At 41.5% G+C, this 21,553-nt stretch overlaps 1 protein-coding gene across 1 annotated transcript; it reads left to right on the top strand.

The window, feature by feature from the left end:
- Positions 1 to 4,697: 4,697 nt before the first annotated feature.
- irak3 (interleukin-1 receptor-associated kinase 3) lies at positions 4,698 to 20,457 on the top strand. Its single transcript, XM_033614380.2, has 13 exons — positions 4,698 to 4,857; positions 5,381 to 5,569; positions 10,067 to 10,134; positions 10,222 to 10,270; positions 10,441 to 10,604; positions 12,582 to 12,646; positions 12,733 to 12,847; positions 13,351 to 13,469; positions 15,386 to 15,584; positions 15,823 to 15,885; positions 18,339 to 18,506; positions 18,767 to 19,124; positions 19,444 to 20,457. The coding sequence occupies exons 1-13, from the start codon at positions 4,755 to 4,757 to the stop codon at positions 19,557 to 19,559; spliced, it is 1,776 nt and encodes a 591-aa protein (XP_033470271.1). The 5' UTR covers positions 4,698 to 4,754; the 3' UTR covers positions 19,560 to 20,457.
- Positions 20,458 to 21,553: the final 1,096 nt, after the last annotated feature.

Here is a 21,553-nt window from a genome sequence, read left to right on the forward strand (position 1 = left end):
ACTTAGTCCTAAAGAGCCCTTCTGGTGCCAGTAGATACATAGAAACATCCCAGCAGGCTGTGCTTTGCAAGCATACTAAAAAGTTTCACGCATGTGAAAATTATTTTTCATGCGTGTGCTTCACCTCCGCTGCTACAACTCCATCCTAGGGGAAACACTGCTGTGTTCGTTTGTGCAACAGGTGGATGTGGTAGTCTACTGATAGAGTAGAGAGAGAGAGCTAAGTAGCATTGAAGTAGAGTAGAGCAGGGCAGAGATATCAATCAATCAATCAATCAATTTTATTTATAAAGCCCAATATCACAAATCACAATTTGCCTCACAGGGCTTTACAGCATACGACATCCCTCTGTCCTTATGACCCTCGCAGCGGATAAGGAAAAACTCCCAAAAAAAACCCTTTAACGGGGAAAAAAACGGTAGAAACCTCAGGAAGAGCAACTGAGGAGGGATCCCTCTTCCAGGATGGATGGCAGCAGCAGCAGGAGGCATCTGGCAGGACCACGGCAGCAGCACAACCACGCACGTCACGCTGTCCAGGCACCGCTGCGATGGAAGAGATGGAAGCAAAGTATATTAAACCCAGTGTTAATACAGCAGAACTGGAGAGAGGGGTGAAAAATAAATAGAGGTGGGCATGGGCGCAAAATTATAGACGGAGAATGATTGACAAATTTTTCACTTTAAGCCCTGACACTGTCATATTTGTGTAGAAATTAAGCTACAATACATGACATATGTTGTTTTAATTAATAAATACAGTGTGAATAAAGATTACATAACATGAAAATAACTGCAGCCGCTTAAATTAAACAATTTTTATAGGGCAAGTAAAAACTAACTTCGGGCAAGTAGATCTCTGACCAACTTGCCCGACCAGGCAAGTGAAAAAAAAAACTTAGCGTTGAACCCTTATATACAGAGGGGATGTACTAAACTACACCTAAGGGACATTTTGATGTACAAACATATGTTAACACATGAATGGATCAGACATGAGCAAAGTTGGGAAAGAAAAACAAGAAGTTGTTCAGCATCAACCCCCCCACCCTGCAATGGTTCTCCATTTTTTGTCATATACTGTATATGAATATGAAAGACTTTATCACCAACATAAAAGTTTAAAAGGTTGGTCCAGGAAGAGTTGCATGGTTTTAGATGACAAAGACCTGCCTGTGGGGCAGGAGCAAAAAACCAATCAACAAAAAGTGTGAATTAACAAAAGCTGTGACCTCTATGCCAAATTTAAGCCTCCCAGGGCAAAAACTGGCCGCTGAGGGGTGGGGAATTGTTTTGTGGACCAACAAAGCAACCAACAGAGTGTGCTATAGAGCTTCTGGTTGCAGTTTTGCAGGTCACAGTTTTCTGGCATGTAGGGCAGCCTGTATGGCACTGCATTAGGTTTCTCCACAGGAACCTCAAACTTACAACAGGCAGCTGTGCTATTATATGTCACCTTTGCTGGTTGTGTTTAGACTGGTAAAATATGTGGGCCTAAGTCCACTTTTATACTTTTAACCTCATACTGTGGGCATACTTGGATGCACGGCACATGAAAGATTCATCAGGGTAGTTTGACTGCAGAGCCTTTAGAGGAACATAGCCTTTAGAAACATTTTAAAGGGACAGTTCACCCCAACAATCAAAACTACATATTTTTTTCTCTTACATGCAGTGCTGTTTAACGTCTACATTTTTTGGTGTGAGTTGCTGAGTGTTGGAGATATCGGCGATGGAGATGTCTGCCAATTCTCCCCAATATAATGGAACTAGATGGTACTCTGCTTGTGGTTCTCAAAGCAACAAAAATGATACATTTGAAAAACTCAACAGCATTGTCTCCAGAAATCATGAAACAGTTATCTACAGTTATCCACAACAAGGCCTGTTGTGTGCAGTTTCATGTAGGAACGATTTTTTGTAGGTTTTGTTTCAGCATTGGGGGGAGGTTTGAGGGTCCTCTGCCAGAAAATTTGGAGTGTCAAACACTTAACCTCTTGCATTCTGGTTGACTGTATGCACCTGCGTTCAAATGCACTTATTCTAAATACCAAGGGTGTCATCTCAGAACAAGAAGCTTGTGCTCATGACAGTGCGAGATGTAAACATCAATGGCATCCTCAGCTGAGCTGTAACAGTTATGCTGCATTCCATTTACCTCGGAGGATGGACCATGTTTCAGTTCTACAAGTTGGAAAACCAAGATGTTGGCAAAACCAGTTCCACCAGGTTAGCTACTGCAATACCAATTGCTAACAATGCATTACGCTGTATTTTGCGCATACAAACACTGTGGCAACATATCCACACATAGAAGGTGGATTGGACTGTGTGTACAACTGTTTTATAGGACCCATCTAAGACAGAAGTGTTAATAAACAGTGTATTACCACAGCTTTGACTTCTGTTGATGGTTGTTGCAGCCATCTTGGATTTTGAGGTCTGGTTTGTAAGGTCCCACTGACTTTTGGGGGGCATTCCAGTTGAAATTCCTGACTGGATACTTGCAAATTCCAACTTCCCAGTGAAAATGAAGTACACCACTGGCTCAGTGGTGCTAGCAGAGTTTGCAGTAGACACGCTTCTCTATGTGTGGTGATATAGCATGCGGAAGAAAGAAAATTGTTCCTACATGCAGTGTTGGGCAGCACAGTAATAGAATTACTTTTTCCAGTAACAAGTAGTGTAACTATTTACCAATAAAATTTTAGTAATAAAATTACAGTTACCCCAAAACCAAACAACTCATCACAACATTACTTTTGTTATCACCCAACTACTGACTTGAAATACAACATCACATCAGTGGCATCATTTTCGTAATCGTCATGCTGCGCAGGCACGTCACAAAGCAGCAAGCTAGTTTGGAAGATAGAAACGCGTACCTTGGCGGCTGAAAATATTCCCATTATACTTAGATTTTTCTCGGGTAGAAAGATGACAAGAACACTGTTTCTGCAGGTAGACATGCTAAAACGCTTTTCTGGTCTCTGATCTGAAACACCAACTACAACCAACAGCACAACAACGTGGAGCTCCAGGAAATACACTCCACCAGTGGTGGCTGTGGCCCTACTCCGGCTAAACAACCAAAACTGGATTTAACTCTTGGGCAGCTGCAGCTATAAAAAATTAATGAAGCTTGTGCTGGATATGTTGTGGATGGAATTTTGCTCCACAAGTGACTCATAATTCAGGCAGAGCCTTGGGAAAGTACTGGTCACAGGCAACTTAAGAAAAAAAAATCATATACACTTTATCTGGCATTTGTTACATTTACCTGGGATTACCCTGACATTCACATAGAGGCATACATCTGAATTTTGGGGAGATACTCAATTACCAGTTTTATGGAGTGTACGGAAAAGTAGGCTAATAGAATGAGTAGCGTAACAAATTACTGTTGGAAGGAAGTAATAAGTAACATAATGTTATTACTTTAGAGAAGAGTAATGAGTAATTTATTACATTTTTAGAGTAACTAGCCCAACACTGCCTACATGAAACAGCTCACAACAAGGTCTGTGGATTATTTTGTGTAACATAATTTCTGGATAGAGACATCCATGTCATTGGTTCGACAGCCCATTGGTTCGACATCCCATTAGTCCGACTGTCCGCGGTGCTGAACGGCTCGCGGCGGACGTATGGTGCGCCGCGACCGGCTTGAGGCGGAGCAGGCTCACGGCTTATGTGTTTGTCACTTTCTTTTTCATTTTAACCCACACCATGATCTTTTCCTGACCCTAACCAAGTGGTTTTTGTGCCTAAACCTAACCAGACCTTAACCACAGGGCGTCATGATGATTTCGGAACGGACTTCGGAACAATGAGTTTAATATGGTCGGAACAATGGGATGTCGAACCAATGGGCTGTCGAACCAATGGGCAGTTCCCGAGACATTGCTGTTTTTCAATGTAGCCTATCTGTTTTGCACTTTGAGCAAAACGGATACATTGTAGGCCTACAAATAACATATACATGTATATATACATATATATATACGTATATATATATATATATGTATATTGCCTATATGTATATATTAGTATATATCGAGATTTGTCCTCAGTCATTAGTTCATACGTTTTAATAAATTCAGCGTCATACTTGTGTTTGTGTCGTCGTTAGTCTGCCGTCTGGTGAGCAGCTGTCCGTCATTCAGGTTACTCATTCTACAACGGCACTTCAAAATAAATGGAAATTATCTGAACTTCAAAGTAGTTTTTTTTTTTTTTTTTTTTACAAACTCGATACATTCCCGAGTCACTCGCGACCCACCAGTTGAGAACCACCATAAGCTAAATATATTCTAGTGTCTCTTCAGTAGATTTTTATTTATTTATTTAGGCCTATCAAATAGCCTAAATACACAGATATTAAAGTTTGTAGGGGCAAGCATGAATATTAGGCTATATCATGAATATTACTGCAAGGAGGAAGCCTAACTACGCGACTTCTCAAGTGACATCCAACTCCGTCGGCAGTCTTTAATATTGACATTCATATTGGAATTTGGAAGCGAACGTCGCGCGACACCTCCGTCGCCATTGTGTGCTTCCCTGTTGTAACTCTGGGGTGTTTTTTAACTTTACTTTAAAGTTTGAGTCTGTCCTTTGACTCAACGAAGAATGACCTCATCAGTTGTCAGAGAGCTACATGAGCTACGCAACGGGAGGAGGGAGTTTCCGTATTTGAGCAACACTTAAACCACCGTTGCGTGTGTGTGGACCAGTGCCCTCCTGTCTGTCAAATGGACTCCTCCACTTTTCTCTACGATGTCCCTCCGGCAGTCGTCGAAAGATTCTGTAAAATCATGGATAGTGGAGATGACAGGTTCGGCTGGCGCGGACTAGGTGAGGAACAGCTGTTATCATCCTGGTTAGACAGTTGGGTTGAGTTTGATGGAGATACGGGTCTACCGCAGGAACTGAGAGGGGCTCTAACTTTTCAAACTGTTAATGTCTGTTAATAACATGGAGCTGTCTTTGACACATTTGCTCCGTTAGAAACCTGTGCAATTTCATATAAATGAGGTTTAGATAACCGTATCTATCTATCTATCTATCTATCTATCTGTAAACTGCAGTTAAATTATGGACAAAGGCAACTAATAAAATCTGAGTGTGAGTTTTCCAACAATAAAACTACTTTTAATAGGCTACTTCTCAAAGCTGTAGAAATCTTCACACTTGGCTGCTTTTCTATTTTGCATATAAGTAAGACTGTGAGCAACTTCATGTCATCCAAGTGAATCTGTGGGTTAACAAAAGTGGTGGTGTACCTGTCCTGCTATTTATAAATTATAGCTATACACTGCTTTCCTCTGTGAGCTTGATTTGAGATCTTTTTCCGTCCACCATCTCTCTTGGTCCCCAGCTGTCCGAGTTGTCCCCAGCTTGTTAGAGGTCCGCATGTTGGAGCGTGTGGAGGCAGCAGGTCGGAGTCCCACCAGGGAGCTGCTGTGGTCCTGGGCTCAGGAGAATCCGAGAGTGCAGGACCTGCTGAAGGTGCTGCAAGACATGGGCCACCACAGGGCCCTGCAGCTCTTCCAGGGTCAAGCTCAAGGTCAGTTACAAACAGTTAAATGCAATGAGGATGACTTACTTATTTATCTGCATTGTGCATTTAAAAAAATCTGTCAGGCTACTCTATGTTCTTACTGAATGGATAGGTGAAGTTATCTTGAGATACCGTAAAACTTAAATTAAAAGCCTGGTCCCAATTAAACGCATAGTCCCTTTTAGTAGCCCGGTATGGCTACACATTTTGACAAGTAAATGCTTGTCTTGATTAGATGCCTGGTCTTGTTGCGAAGTAGTACATTTTTTTAATAGAAGTTCTTGGGACATACTGGGGTGTTGGCTTCCTCAATTTATATGTCCATTCCTCAATTACTATGTAAGTTATTCATATTCTTTGGTCCGTAAGGGTCCTCAGATCAAAAGAATCAAAAGGGTTTTTCATTAACATCAATCTACATTGTGAGTATTGTTTTAACAGGTTAAAGAGGGGTTGTGTTGATATGCCATGTGCCATATTTCTCGAGTGCTGAAACTCCCTCTCTGTGATGCGCTCTTTGTTGAAGCTAGATCAAACAAATGATTAATAACTGATACATTATCAAAGCCTAATTTTTAAGTAAGTAATATTCATACTGGTTTAAACAAAAGATTTGATTGTATTTCCAGATCTTTGCCGAGCAACAGTTTTGGGTGAAAGGCGTCTGTCACAAATATAGGCCTGTAGCTCTCAGTGATTTATGCAAATAATAGCCCAGGCTATTAATTTAAGTTTTACAGTAACTGAAAGGCTACGGGCTAGGTTCCTCATCAACTAAATTAAAGGGATAGTTTGATTTTTCGAAGTGGAGTTGTAAGAAGTACTTATGCATAGTCAGTGTATTACCTGCAGTAGATGTCAGTCAGCCTGCCCACATTTTGGAGAAGCAGGCTGGAGTGCCGACTCCAAAGCTAATCAATGTACTGCTGTGGATTGGGGCCAACAACAAAACATATTTTAGCCACTTAAAAAAAAGTCCCTCCTTACAAATCAATATAATTTTAGGTCTGCACTACATTTAGAATATTTTCAATGCATTACCTCACCATCAGACAGCAACTCCTGATGCTATCTCTTGATAGCCAGACTCCAAAGAGAAAAACAGTAATTTAACATAATAACAATAATAATAGTAATAATAATGAAATAATATTATTTATTTGTATAGCACTTATCTAAAAAAGGTTACAAGGTGCTTCACAAAGTGTATGAAAATAAGACAATAACAATACAATCTTAAAAAAAATAATAATAATAAGAGCTCAGAAAAATGGAGTGTACAGAGGCAAAAATAGAACAAAAGGAAATAAAAAACAAAAGTTACAAGTCACAAAAGTACAAATCAGGCATAAAAAGGGAAAGCTTTCCTATAAAAATATGTTTCAAGCAATGATTTAAAAGCAGGTAATGTGCTATTAAGCCTGATCTCCTCAGGCAGAGAATTCCAGAGCCTCCGGCCTTGATGGCAAAAGCCTGGTCACCTTTAGTTGCCAACCTTGACCTAGGGACAAGCTAAGCTATATAACTGGGGACCATTTGCGGAGCCTGGGCTGCCTACGGAGACTGGACATTTTCACAGCATATTCAGAGGACATGTAGCTAGCAGATCGTGAGGAGATGTTTGCTGTTATGTGACAAAAACTTTTCAAGCTTAGGAGGACTTAGAGAGCCTTTAATGTTTAAAGCCTACAAGGTCAAGTCATTTTTATTCACATAGCCAAATATAACAAATCACAAATTAGCCTCAAGGGGCTCTATAGTCTGTACACATAGACTGTATAGTCTGTCTTCAGGATAAGACAAACTCTTCCAAAAAAACTTTAATGGGGAAGAAACCTCAGGAAGGGCAACTGAGGAGGGATCCTTCCTCCAGGACAGATAGATGTGCAATAGATGTGTGTACAGAACAAAGTAAAATCACAGTATGGATAATCAGTATTTCAACAACATAGATAGATTGTGAGATGAAGAATGTGTATCTGGGAGGACAGTGATCAAATTCAAGTAATGCCAAACAGACCTGAGCCACACAGCCTCCTCTCCACCATGGAGACCTGGAAGAGGACAGGCTACACAAACACACAAGAGGCAAAGCTCAAGCACATCACTCACACAGATGGGAGAAAAGAAACAAACATACAGAGGGAGAGAGAGAGAGAGATCAGGAAAGGCTGAATCTCCTGGAGGACCAAGATCTAGTTCCAACATGTGGAACAAAGCACTGACAGCCAGGAGAGAGAGAGAGAGAAAGGTCCCTGGAAAGCCGACCAGATGTCTGTGCAGAAAAAGAGAACAAGGAGGAGAGACTGGAGAAAGAGTGAGAGGCACATAGCTGTGCTTGTGAGACACAAACAAACAGAGTGTCAGAGAGATGCAGTGGTTTTCACAAAGTTAATACTATTCTAGTCAACGGGACAAACTTAAACTATAAGTACCAGGCCTTATGATTTAAGAAGACTGAGACTAACCAGTTCAGACTCCACAATATCAGCCCGATTATAGCCTGACACAATCTTGTACAGTGTCGGCTCGGATCGTAAATGACAATGAGTGTTGTACGCAATAATCCATTGTTTTATCTCATGCCGTGTGTTATAGTTGACGACAACCAGTGCCTCACGATGTCCCAACAAAAAGTCCAGCATGTTTAATTTTCTTTTTGTCTTCCACGACTTCTCCCGTCACAGCCATAACTTTGACCAATAGGAACACAGAGTGATCTGCTGCTGGACAACTGTATGGCAACAACACCCTGGCCTTTTTGATATTTCCTCTAGGGATGTTACCACACAGTTAAAAAAATGCTGGTGTACTGCCATTAGCATCAAGCTAGCAAAGAATGTTATTTCTTCATAATAAAGGATACAAAGGAATAAAATTAAAAAATAGCAGCGGGGCTAGAGGGTACCAGCTTCATTTGAAACAGACTACTGGGGCCGGTTGCACCAACTGGTCTTAAGCCTGGTCTTAAGCTAAGTCGGTCGTAACTTGGCGTTCTAAGTCCGACCTAATAGTTACGCCGGTTGCACCAACAGGGCGTAAGCCTTCTTCTCACTAAGACCGGGCGTAAATCTTAGCATAGTTAAGAGCAGGTGTAAGGTCATTATCAAGCTGCGCTCATGCGCTCTAGAGCGCAGAGAGCGCAACTTGATTATGGCACATCTCATCCACCGTCTGTATACGAGCGGGCATTTAGACGGGAGAGGGTAATTAGGGACAGAAGCAATTGGACATAGCCTATATAATGACGAGGAGCTGATTGAGAGGTTTCAATTCGGTAGGAGAGATCTGTTTGAACTTATTGAAGAGCTGTCACCGGATTTACAGTTTGTGTTGGGCTGCAACGCAGCACTACCACCAGCCTTCCCACCAGGCAGGGGAATCCTCCCCAGATACGTCAACAATGATGTCACTGTAAATTGAGGTTTTCGGGGAGGACCCCCGCCAGTTGGATGATTTTTTTGGAGGAGATGTATCATTTTGCCTTGCTGAGAAGATCTTTCCACTTCTTCCCCATGTCAGCCTCTGTATGAAGACAGCCAGAGTCTGAACACGTATTGATGTGCCCTGTTATCTCTGCCTATACCGACTGTTTCTTCTTATTTGTGATACGTCTCTTGGCTGGCTGTACAGCTTGATTAATTTTCTAATTTCAGTGTCGGTTGTGTTTTTTGTTAATCCTTCATGTTTTCTTCAAATCTTAAACTATAAATAAACTGTCAACACAGATGAGAGGGACTGTCAACTGTCAGTTGTCATCTGTCAAGCACGCGGGGTGATTCAGCGGCGCGTCATTTAACGTCACCGCGCTTCTCTAGGCAGGCCGCATGGGGCATTCCGGGGGCATTCACATGGACGCGCACAGCTAAAACCAGCGTAGCTAAGACCAGGCGTAAGTCCACTCCTTAAGACTGGTCTTAACAAAGACCGTCTTAGGAGTTACGACCAGGCGTAGTAAAGACCAGTTGGTGCAACCGGCCCCTGGCCTTTATTTCTCATTCCTTCTGTATTTTTTCTATTTTTACCAACAAACAAAACTCAGTAATCCAGTGTGGATGATACAAAGGCCTAAATTAGGATCATGAATGACAAAGACCTGATTTTAGCTATGTTGCGCAAGTGAACGAAGGTAACACCAAGATCCCTGACTGTCAAACTTTGAGAAATCACAGTTGTTGAGAGTCACTGTTACTTGGTCAAACCGGTGTCTGTGTCAGCAGGGCCAATGACCAGCATCTCAGTTTTATCTGAGTTTGGGAGCAGGAAACTACGTGACTTCCAGTTTTTCACAGCAGACCTTTTGCAGCAGTTTTCGCAAATATTATGGTTTCATATGCTTTGATTATTGTTATTATTACTACAAGACCACAAATTCCTAGGGGACCCTCATGAGTGTCGGAGGGAAATTACATGACGGGGAAATTTAAAGCCCTTTCTTGGTTCCTCTTTGTGGTGCATGCCGGATGCTGATGAAATGCTTTATTCTTTGTCTTGATATTTCAGAGTTGCCTGTACCCCCCTGCAAAGCACATGCAGAGTCCAAAGGGCAGATGTCAGCAGCTGAAGAGAGGGTAGAATTCTTTGTTCAATTGTTGAATGTGTTAAGTCTTAAGACTGCAAGAATAAATCAGCAGCCCTTATGTATTTTCTCTGATAAGGAATCCTTCCAGCAAGAGGCGAGTTCTGCAACTCCAGCACCCTCTTTCAGTAAGTGAGGCCATTAGAATGGATAGATTAAAATCATGTCATATATTACATCAGTGAAATACCATTTTGGTATCCACTATCATTCAGGTTGAAGTGAATGTGTTAAATGTGTGATTCCAAGCATGAATGAAGCAGTTTGGGGTTCATGCTGATCTGTCTCTATATTCCAGTGAACTCCAGTGGAGAAAACCTGCCACACATAATCACTTTTCAAGACATAATGGAAGGAACCAGAGATTTCCATCATGAGATGAGAATTTCAGAGGGACACTTTTCTGATGTCTACAGAGCACAAATTGGAAATAAAATGGTTGCAGTGAAGCTTTTTAAACAGGTGATTAATGATTCTTACAGTCAGACATTTTGGGAAATATGCTTGCTCACAGTTAAAGGAATACACCCCCCCCCCCCAAATGATCATTTATGTATGAGTTACTCAACCCTGTGTTATGTTGAAATCTTGAAGAAATCTGTTATTCTTGCATACTTCCACCTTGAACAAAGAATACAGAAAAAGAAAAAAATCTTGATGAATTGAAGTCATAGGAGTCCTTTAACAAAAGCAAAGCTACATCAAAATATTTGTTTACAAACTGTCACACAACTCCTGTAGTATAATCCCAGTCTCTTTAATCCAGTTGATGCTCAGTGCTTCCCAAACAGACAGCCCTTTCTGAAAGAGAACTAAACTGAGTGTGACACTTATCTGTGTTCTCTTCAAAGCCAGACTCCATTGACAAAAACAGTAATTCTATCTGGGTGATCACAGGAGCTGCTCGCAGAGTCCTGCAGATGTCAGATTTTTTAAAGATCCGAACAGGCACCACAACGTGCAATACTGCAAACACCCTGCCACCTGCACATATGACCAATTAGTTCCGCAACCCAACCCGACCTGCCGACACAAGATCCACGGGTCGGCGCATTATTTCAAATCCAACGATAACCATGCGCTTTTCAGATAGTACAACTAGGCCATAGGCATCACTTTGGGACAATTCATACAAGGGAAACTCAGATACTTTATTTTAAAACAAAGGTAATTCAGGAAATACAGTTTAAAGGCTGTGAGGATTGCAGATTGCAACCAGCTGAAACTTCTCCTGGTTGGAATTCCTTCAGTGTTTATTGTTTAGGAGGTTTTTAGTGGGAGCTGAATTACATGCGACGTCTCTTCCTCTCCAAAACATACAGACCAGCTGATTAAAACTGGCAAAAACACTGACTAAAGCAGTTTCACATTACAAATCAGTGTTTTTCCCATGCTGCCCATCGCATGTGGGTTGTTAACTACAGTGGCTGACACTAAAATGCAAAATGGCCCTATCTAGAGCACCTAGAGCCAGTGTTTGGTTTGTCTGTTCTGGGCTACTGTAGAAACATGACGATCTCCATAAAAAAGGACCTGCTCCCTATTTTGATGTAAACCGCTCATTCTATGGTAACGAAGACAAAACAATTCTTATTTTCAGGTGACTATACATGAAAGAAAATATGATAAAATTATTATATTTTGCTTATTCTCATAGTATTTGAATGACATTGACATTTCCACAGTGCCTGTTGGTGACGCACCTGACACAAAGTCAGCAGTCAGAAAATGAAAACCTGAAAAAGGTATATTAAATTATTACCCTTCTCATTTTATTTGAAGTATTTATCATCAAACACCCGCAATCAAAGCCACATGTTCTTTTTTTCACCCAGAACCAAACCCAGATACAACATTAAGACAGTATACCACCCGTGAATCACCTTTTCTGCCTGACCAGATACAGGACTGGCTGCTGGTCTACCGCTGCCTCGATCAGTAGTTTGTTTGTGTTATTGTGTGTCTTTAGTGAATCTGAACTAACCCTTAAAAACACAAAGCCAAACAAGGGGAAGTACTGAGCACATGACTGGATAAATGAGACTTGGATTATACTGCACAAGTTTTGTGAGAATTGGTAGATGTTTTGATATAGTTTTGTTATTGTTAAACATGACCCCCATTTACTTTAATTCATCAAGAATTTTATCAGTTTTTGGTTTCTTCATTCACCATGGAGGCAAGTGAGGACAAACTATGTTTTCCTCCTGAAATCAACGTAACATGGGGTGAGGAATTGATATACAAATGGTTAATTTTGTGAGTGAAGTATTCCTTTAAACCCTCTCAAGACGACTACTGTCAGTATGAGCACTGTCCTGTGTCTGGGATATGTCTGACCCCTGTATACCCATCTACAATGGGATTTTATAATGTTGCAGTATTGATTGCTGCAAAGAGAGCCTAACTGAAATGCATTCTTTATCCATCCTTCTCCAGACAAATACAGCATCATGGAAGAAGCTGTGGGATATCTTCAGAAAAGATATGGAAATTCATCATTTGTATGTGTCAACTCTCACTCTCAAAGCACCTTTTTATATTCATATGATAGAGTGTGTTTAATATTGAGTGTGGGGCTGTGTTACAGGTACAAACATCCAAATATCTTAGACTTGTTGTGCTGTTTTTCTGATGAGTGCCGCTACTGTCTGGTCTATCCTTACCTGCCCAATGGATCGCTCTTCGGCAGACTCCACCATCAGGTAGATTTGCTATTTATCAACATCTACTGGCCTACAGGTCACCTGTTCTGCATCCATTATGACGTGTGTTTCTGTTCTGTTTTAAGACAGAGCGAAATGGTTGCTAGGTATTACTTTCAACATCTGAAAACAGGAAGTGAACTTGTGGGACTTGCTTTTGTAGAATTTAACCAAGGCCTTTTATTTTGAAATAATAGAACTGAAACTTTAGAACATGTAAGAATAAGACTAGAACAATCTTACAAAGAGAAAAATACATATTTGAAAATGGCTGGAAAATTGTTTGTTCTGCCGAGGAATTTCTGCGGGGACATTAAAATGTTTGACAGGAGATGATGTGATTGGTCATTGTTGAAGCCAGTGTATTGATCCTGTTCCAGCTACTTCACTGTGTGCTCCCTAAAGGTTTTTTTACATCCACTTTTCCAGTACTTTAAGTTACTTTGGCTGTTCATAAGCACATTTTTGTGTTGTATCTAAAAAGGTTTGTTGTCACTGTACAGGATGGAGAGCCACCCCTGTCCTGGCAGGAACGTCTCACCATCATTAAGGGAACTGCAAAGGCCTTACATCACCTCCATACAGCCCAGCCCTGCCCTGTGATCTGTGGCAACATCTCCAGGTACGAGATAAACTATCTGAAAGGACTCCCTCGGAGCTTTCTCCCTCTGTCTTGAGTCTCTTTGAAGAAGGCATTGTCACAGTTGTGGTCAATGTCAAATTATGATTGATGCCACAAGACCACAAATCCAACCACAAAAGAAAAAATACTTTTATATAGATGTGTGTGTGTGATTATTTTCACACATTATTTACATTACATTATTTTAACGTACGACCAAGATTTTTAATATAGTTTCACTAGATCTCTAAGGACGGTTGACCTAACATCAGTAGGTAGACAATAGTAGCAAAGTAAGCTAACATTAGCAAGTGACAGCAGCCTGACACCAGTGCATCCACGTACAGAGTTGAAATATAGAAGACAGTTATACTCAAGCACAGCAGTCGTTACAGTTATGGAGTCAACCACACAAAATGGTTACAGTCCTCTAGACTCTTGTGCACTTTCATTGGGTCGTTGTGTAGCATTAGTAACATTAGGAGGTCTTGAGGACCATGTAATTACGATCATGTCCACTCCGAGCAAACTGGTCAAGTTGTGTGAAAAATCAGTTTTCTTTTCTTTGTGTGTGGACATATCCAACATGAGTTTCAATTTTCTGATGTACCTACTGAGGTACGTACTGCCTGCAGGTTTACTCAACACTTCCAGTCACATGCCTAGGGTGACCATATTTTGAATTCCAAAAAAGAGGACACTCGGCCGGCCACGACATAGTCTACTTAAATGATACTCGCAGTTTACTCAAAGATGCCTTATAATTTTAATATATTTAAAATTTATATGTATGGATTGAAAATTCAGTTATATTACAAAATAATATCTCTCAAAGACAGAAATTCAGATAGGCCCCAATAGGGGACACATACACACACTAGAGTGTGGCTATAAATTGTATTCGGGCTCGGGTCGGATTCGGTCAGCTTTCAGTGAAAATTTAGTGTAAAAATACATAAAATCCTATTGTCTGTCCTGTTTATTGCTTGGGCACTGTTATTTACGTGACAACACCTGAACATAACACACACAGACACACATTGGCTGTTTGTTTCTATCTCTCTCCTCCCTGGAAGTCTCGGACCTCCAGCCGCCCGCCTCCGCCTTGATTAAACGCTGAAAATAAAATAAAAGCGGGAGACAGGTTTTTCCTATTTTATCTTATTTTGTTTTATGTCTCCCTCTCCTCTCGCTAGAAGCCGGACCTCCCGCCTCCCGCTCCCGTCTCAAACACGTAGGTCTCCCTCTCCGCAGCTGAGCACCCACGGCGCACGCCCGGCCTGTTAAATAGCCTGTAACCACTGTGTGACACAAACTCAGTGCTTTGGTCATTAAATAATGTCGCGCTTGGTTCGGGTTCGGACAGAAATATGCGGCCCGTGCCGCACTCTAACACACACACACACACACACAAACACACGGAAAACCGGACATTATCATCAGTTTATAAAAGACCCCCGGACGCCCCGGACGGGACGTGAAAAGTGGACATGTCCGGGCAAAAGAGGACGTTTGGTCAGCCTACACATGCCTCTATACTCAATTCAAACAGTAAAGGGATTTTTCACTTCTTCCCCTTCGTCTGAATATTGTCACGTGATTGCAAACAACCTATTGCACTAGGCAAAAAAAAATGCTTGCATTTAGTCTGACTTCTCAAGTATGAATGAAACATTTAAAATCAATGCTACCATGCTTGTCATATAATCAATGTCTGTTGTTTCTATTCAGCGAAAATAATATGCCACACTTTTAGAAGATAATAATAAAAAAATGTTGTAATGTTGTGAGGTCATATCATACACCTGCAGCATTGTGGGTTTTAGGACCTCAGTTGCTTTTTATCTGTCTTGTTTGTCTCTGCCATCTGTGAAGCTCAGAAGTTCACACAGTGTCCATGTGTTTTCTCTGCACAGTTCTAGCATCCTCTTGGATGATACCCTACAGCCCAAGCTGTCTAACTTTGGGTTGGCTCGCCTCCGTCCTCATTCAGCCAATCAGCAGTGTACTATCACTCTGGATACCAGGTTCCACAGCAACCTGGGTTACCTCCCTGAGGAGTACATCCGAGATGGCAAGCTGTCCTTCAGCCTGGATGTGTACAGCTTTGGAATGGTGATTGTTACAAGACTATACAAGCTTAGCTAAACATTCTACATCCTGCTTGTGCAATGGGTTTTTGCATATGTTGCATATAAAATAACAAAAAATATATATACTGGAATAAGTGTACCTAATGACTTTCCACGACTGGTATGTGCTGTATTTATAGTGCAAGTAAATGTTACAGTGTACAATTTATGATGGAAAGACTATTATTCACTGCCATTAATTACAGCTTGCTTACTCACAGGTGATAATGGAAACAGTAACAGGACAGAAGGTCACAGAGGACAGATCTAAACAAACACCACTGGTGAGTTGACACTAACTCCATTTATGAAGCCCTTATGTATATGCAGAGGTGGGACCAACTTATTGTTTTGTAAGTCACAAATAAGTTTCAAGTCTTTGTAATCAGGTCCCAAATCAAGACTGGCAAGTCCTGAGTCAAGTCCCAAATTCTTTAAGAGTCATAATGCACTCAGCACCAAATGTAATGCCATTTTAACAACAGAGTAATAATATGTTAAATTATAAAAACCATAAATGCTTTATACAATTTGTATTTATCTGTTTAAACAAATTTGTTAAAACAGATGTGACTGAACTTTTTTATAAAAAAGTAGTGCTAACATTGCACTTTTATAGCATATAGCACTATTAACCAGTGCCACAGTTAGGTTAAACATGCACGTCAGCTTGCTAACTACTGTGAAACTTCATCTCCCCTTTATTAGCGGGGTGTGGCAACACATTTTGACAAATATATGCCAGTCTCAATTAGATGCCTGGTCTGTTTGCCAAAAAGTTCATTTTAGATTCTCAGTTTGATTCTCCACAATTCAGTTGTTTAGTTCATTTTACTGAAACCATGAGCACCAAGGAAGACCATAATTCAATCAGATTTACAGGCATGGTAAACAAGAGAGAAGGAAATAAAGGTGGTGACTCTCTGGGCTCTAGTTTCGCAGACCGGGCGGGGCGGAGGCGCAGCGCACCTGCGCTTCGCCAACTGGGTGTGGCCAGGCGGATTTTGTAAGTTTGGCACACCATGCGCCCTGGCGCAGCTACTCCTCTATCCCACCTCCATCCCTCCTACCGGCGCAAGTTGGAAAGAGGGAGGAGAGAAGGCGTGGAGTGGGTTTTACACAGCCCATTCACATCACACCAATCAAATGAGCCCCTCTCCTCGCCCTTAAATGCGCCACGCGAAGGCATAATGAGAGTTTACTCAATTCACCATGGCAGAAGAGAGCAGCAGCGTCAGATGGCCAAACTTCTCCCAGGAGGAAACTGATGTTTTGGTCCGGGAGGTCTGCTTGCAGTGTCCGAATATACGGAACTGCGAGCAGACCTCCACGGGCTGATAATGCAAAGGTAGCCTGGGAGGAGGTCACCACAATTGTAAATCAATGTTGCGTTTCTCTCCTGCGCTCGCGCTCTCTCTCTTTCTCTCTCGCAGTCTCACTCTGTTTCTTTTCTTTTGACTTTTCTAAGATGACAGATGCTGAATATATACTCCCTATCTGATGCTGTGGCTGTTTGTGGTTGGCTGAGAGGGATGTGAACTCATTAGTTTGCAACTGTGTTAATCAAATCAGGTTGGGTTTCCATTACGCGTGCCAAACGTGCCAAACGTGCCAAACGGTGCCAATCCCCAGATGTGACGGGACAGTCGATATAGAGATACATTTATGTGCTGCTTGCAGATAGTTGCATTGAATAGTGTTTTTTTGGGGTATTTATTGCATTGTTAATGTGCCTGATATTCTGGAAACCTGTCTGTGAGGTTTTGGTGCCAAACTTGCCAAACTTCGGCTTACACCAGCTGCGCTCCCCCTGCGCTGACAGTAGACGTGGTTTCAGTTGGCGAGCTTTTAGCGCACCTTCGGCGAAGCCTTTTGGCACGAAACTGTCACTGCGCCAAGCTGGATCTGTCGGCACCTCCCCCTGCTGCGCTGCCACACCCATCTCAGCGCACCTCGGTCTGCCAAACTACCAAACTGAGCGCACCTCGGGTTGCGCTGCTCGAAACTAGCTCTGCGCGGGGTTCGCCACCCTGCGCCACCCTGTGCTGCGCCAGGAAACTAGAGCCCTCTGTCTCTGATGTGGTCATAAATTCACAATATGTGTCCATTCCTCGATTACGGGGTACGTTTCATTAGTGTGTAAGGGTCCATCAATCAAAAGAAACAAAAACAGTTTTCATGAAAATTAATCCAAGTTGTGAGTATTGTTTTTACATGATAAAGTGGTGTTGCGTCGGTATGCCAGGTGCTGTAAAATGAGTGTGTCTGTCTTTTGTGTGTGAAAGGGATTAAAAGCTTGTCCCATATCAGGCTTGTCTCAAATTACACCATTTGAGTTCAGTGATTTAAGCAAATAAAAAAAAAAAGCTATTAAACAAAGTTTCACAGTATATTAATATTAGCCTCAACTTACCATTCTCATGTTGGAAGTTGTTGCATCTCTACTTGTAATTTTCAACCTGCAGTTCCTATCTTATCTTATCCGTCACGAGTCATTTGTATAAAAGTTTTTTTTTTCCTGTTTTGATTTTGTCGAGTCTAAAGTCATCAAGTTTGTGACTCGAGACTGACTTGGGTCCAAGTCACATGACTGGAGAACACAACTCTGTCTATAGGCTACATAATACATTGTGATGTCTTACAACAACAGTCATATATCTCACATTAATTGTTAGAACTGTCTGATATGCTGTGCTCACCAACCACATGCTCTCTCTCTCTCTGTTTGCTCTGTCAGAGAGATCTGCTTATCACTGAGGTGGAGGACAGCGGCGGTGTAGATTCTTGTCTGCAGTTTTTGGATGTGGCAGCCGGTCGGTGGCCGACCGCCTTGGCCCTCGGCCTCCTGCGGCTGGCCTTGGACTGCACTGCTAGCCGCCACCGCAGCAGGCCGAAAATGGAGAATGTGAGAAATAAATGTTCATTCTTGACCTTTAAGAAGACTATACACAAAATTCTAAGCTCAAACGTCCACATCCTAGCTTTTGCTGCTTTCCACTGCATTACACAGTTTTCGTTCAGAAAATGGTGTTTACATGTGGCTGCATCATGGGGGAGATGACCTCTGTTTCTGTTGAAATGTCCTCCTTGATCATTCCCCTGGTCATGGATGCTATGAGCAGTTTTGGTCTGGTGTTGAATAATATAAATCCTAACTGTTGACAGGTGCTTCTGGAATTGAGCAAGCTGCTTCCCCCACCCAGCTGCCCCCCTGTGGACCAACCCCGCAGCCTTGAAGATGTAAACCCTGTTAATGCCCTGCTGAGCCCCCCACCCTCCATACCTGTAGAGCACGATGAGCAGCGCAGCCCCCCTGGCTCTCTAACGCATGCAGGGCCCTGTGAATGCAGCCAGTCGGAGGTGACATATCTGAGTGAGGTGCTGGGTGCTGACGGTGAGGCAGCAGCAGACCTGTACAGCAGCTGGCCTGTACAGTGCAGCTGCCCTGCAGAGACAGGCAGCCTGACATGTGAGGACTGCAGGGCCAATGGCTTCACCCTCAACCACACAGACAGTCCTCAGAGTAAGTATTGAGGGGATTTCACATTACATGAGCAGAATTTGAAAAACTTGTAAGATTCTGTGGGTCTTGCTCAGCAAGCCAGCATAATGTAAAGATGCACAAAAATGGGTGGCTCAACTCTACCAGGTGCTTCCTCATTTGTGAGGAATTACGAGAAAAAGTTAACCTGACCGTGACAGCCATCTTGCCAAGTGGAACATTTAAAACACCCTCACATAAAAATCTATCAGTGCATTCACTTGTATTTATATATTACATGCGGTATGTGTGTGCGTTAGCCTACTAAAAATAACCCTTTGCTGTGTTTTGTGTGTTTAAGATGACTCCATTGTGGTGGAAAACCCAGCCAAGGAGAGACTGAGGAACAAACTGAGTCTGTATAATGGAGGGCTGATTCACTCAGAGGAACTGTTCTCTGAAACCGGACTGCAGTAGAGGGCAGACTTCCTGTTATGGTCCTGAGAGCAGCTCGTTCTGTGGGTTGTCACGTGTGTTCAGGGAGGAAGTGTTCCACAAAGCGGAGTTAGGTCAAGTTTGACAACTGCATCAACATCACATCAGTTCACTGTGATGGAGGCTGAGATGGAAAAACAAATGTCATGCAGCCACAGAGTAGAACATAGTAAACATAACATATGAATAACGTAATATTTGAGAGGGAAATGTACAGAACCACATTCATGAACAAAGCAAATGAGAAAGAGCATCTTGTTGAACGAATTTAACAATGAACTTTGTGCCACTTAACTCTCCTGTTTTCTCCCCATATGGAAATGTAATATGTAACATATACATGTGCCCCTGTATTAAGAGTAATGTTGCCATGTACGTTACCCAGAAGGCAATATATATTATTATCACATACATACATACATACATACATCCTCTGGATATATGAAATGTTTGTAACATATATGAAATACCCATAAAGCTTGTATATGTACATATATGTACATATATTAAAATTTTCTATATGATTTATTTTTATATAGTGTAACATTTTGCTACCAGTTATTGATAAATTTATATGCAAGTTTGTGAAAACCACAAAAATTCAGTATGTTTATATATGTTCTGTTTTTAAATAAATTGTTGATATACATGTCTATCTTATATATTTACACGTACGATATAGTATCAACATATATTGATGGGCTGGGATGGATATATATAAGCATAACATATATATCTACAATATGAGCATACAAATATTAAAATGATCCATGTGATGAATTTTATACAGTATTATATGTTGCTACCCTATATGTTAATGTTATATATTTAATTTACATTTGCAAATGTACAAATAGTAAAAAAATAATATACAAAATTATCTCTGCTCATGTTTGTTATTAATTGTTGACATACTGTACATGTCTGTTATATATTTACATTTATAATAACATATTGATTTGCTTTGGGATGGATATATGGCTATTTAATTTATACACGCAGGTTAATGAAAAGGAAATATATATATAAAATCTCTATGCTTAAATGTGCTTTTCTTATTTACATACATAATAACATATTAAAGGGATTTGGAATGGATATATTTGTACAAAACTTATAACTACAATATAAGTATACATTATATATATATACACATATTTCAAAATAATCAATATGATGATTTTTATTACAGTATTATATGTTGCTACCATGTATATTAACATTAACAAATTCTTAAATGTGCAAGTCTATGAAAAGAAAAAAATGCTTATATTTGTTTTTCATATTTGACAAACATGTCTATCTTTTGGGTGGCACGGTGATGTGGTGGTTAGCACCGTCGCCTCACAGCAAGAGGGTTGCCGGTTCGATCCCGGGAGTGGGAGCCCTTCTGTGCGGAGTTTACATGTTCTCCCCGTGTCAGTGTGGGTTCTCTCCAGGCACTCCGGCTTCCTCCCACAGTCCAAAGACATGCAGATTGGGGACTAGGTTAATTGATAACTCTAAATTGTCCGTAGGTGTGAATGTGAGCGTGAATGGTTGTTTGTCTCTATGTGTCCGCCCTGCGATAGTCTGGCGACCTGTCCAGGGTGTACCCTGCCTCTCGCCCAATGTCAGCTGGGATAGGCTCCAGCCAATACTCAGGTAGGCTGTGGCATTTAAATAATGCTCAGTTGGTACTAAGGGGCCCAAAGTGTGCTAAGAAAATATTGACCATACCATTATACCACCACCACCAGCCTGAACCATTGATACAAGGCAGGATGGATCCATGCTTTCATTTTGTTTACGCCAAATTCTGACCCTACCATCTGAATGTCGCAGCAGAAATCGAGACTCATCAGACCAGGCAACGTTTTTCCAATCTTCCATTGTTCAACTTTGGTGAGTCTATGTGAACTGTAGCCTCAGTTTCCTGTTGTTAGCTGACAGGAGTGGCACCTGATGTGGTCTTCTGCTGCTGGAGCCCATCTGAA

This window comes from Epinephelus lanceolatus, chromosome 23, assembly GCF_041903045.1.
Source record: "Epinephelus lanceolatus isolate andai-2023 chromosome 23, ASM4190304v1, whole genome shotgun sequence".
Taxonomy (NCBI): Eukaryota; Metazoa; Chordata; class Actinopteri; order Perciformes; family Serranidae; genus Epinephelus; species Epinephelus lanceolatus.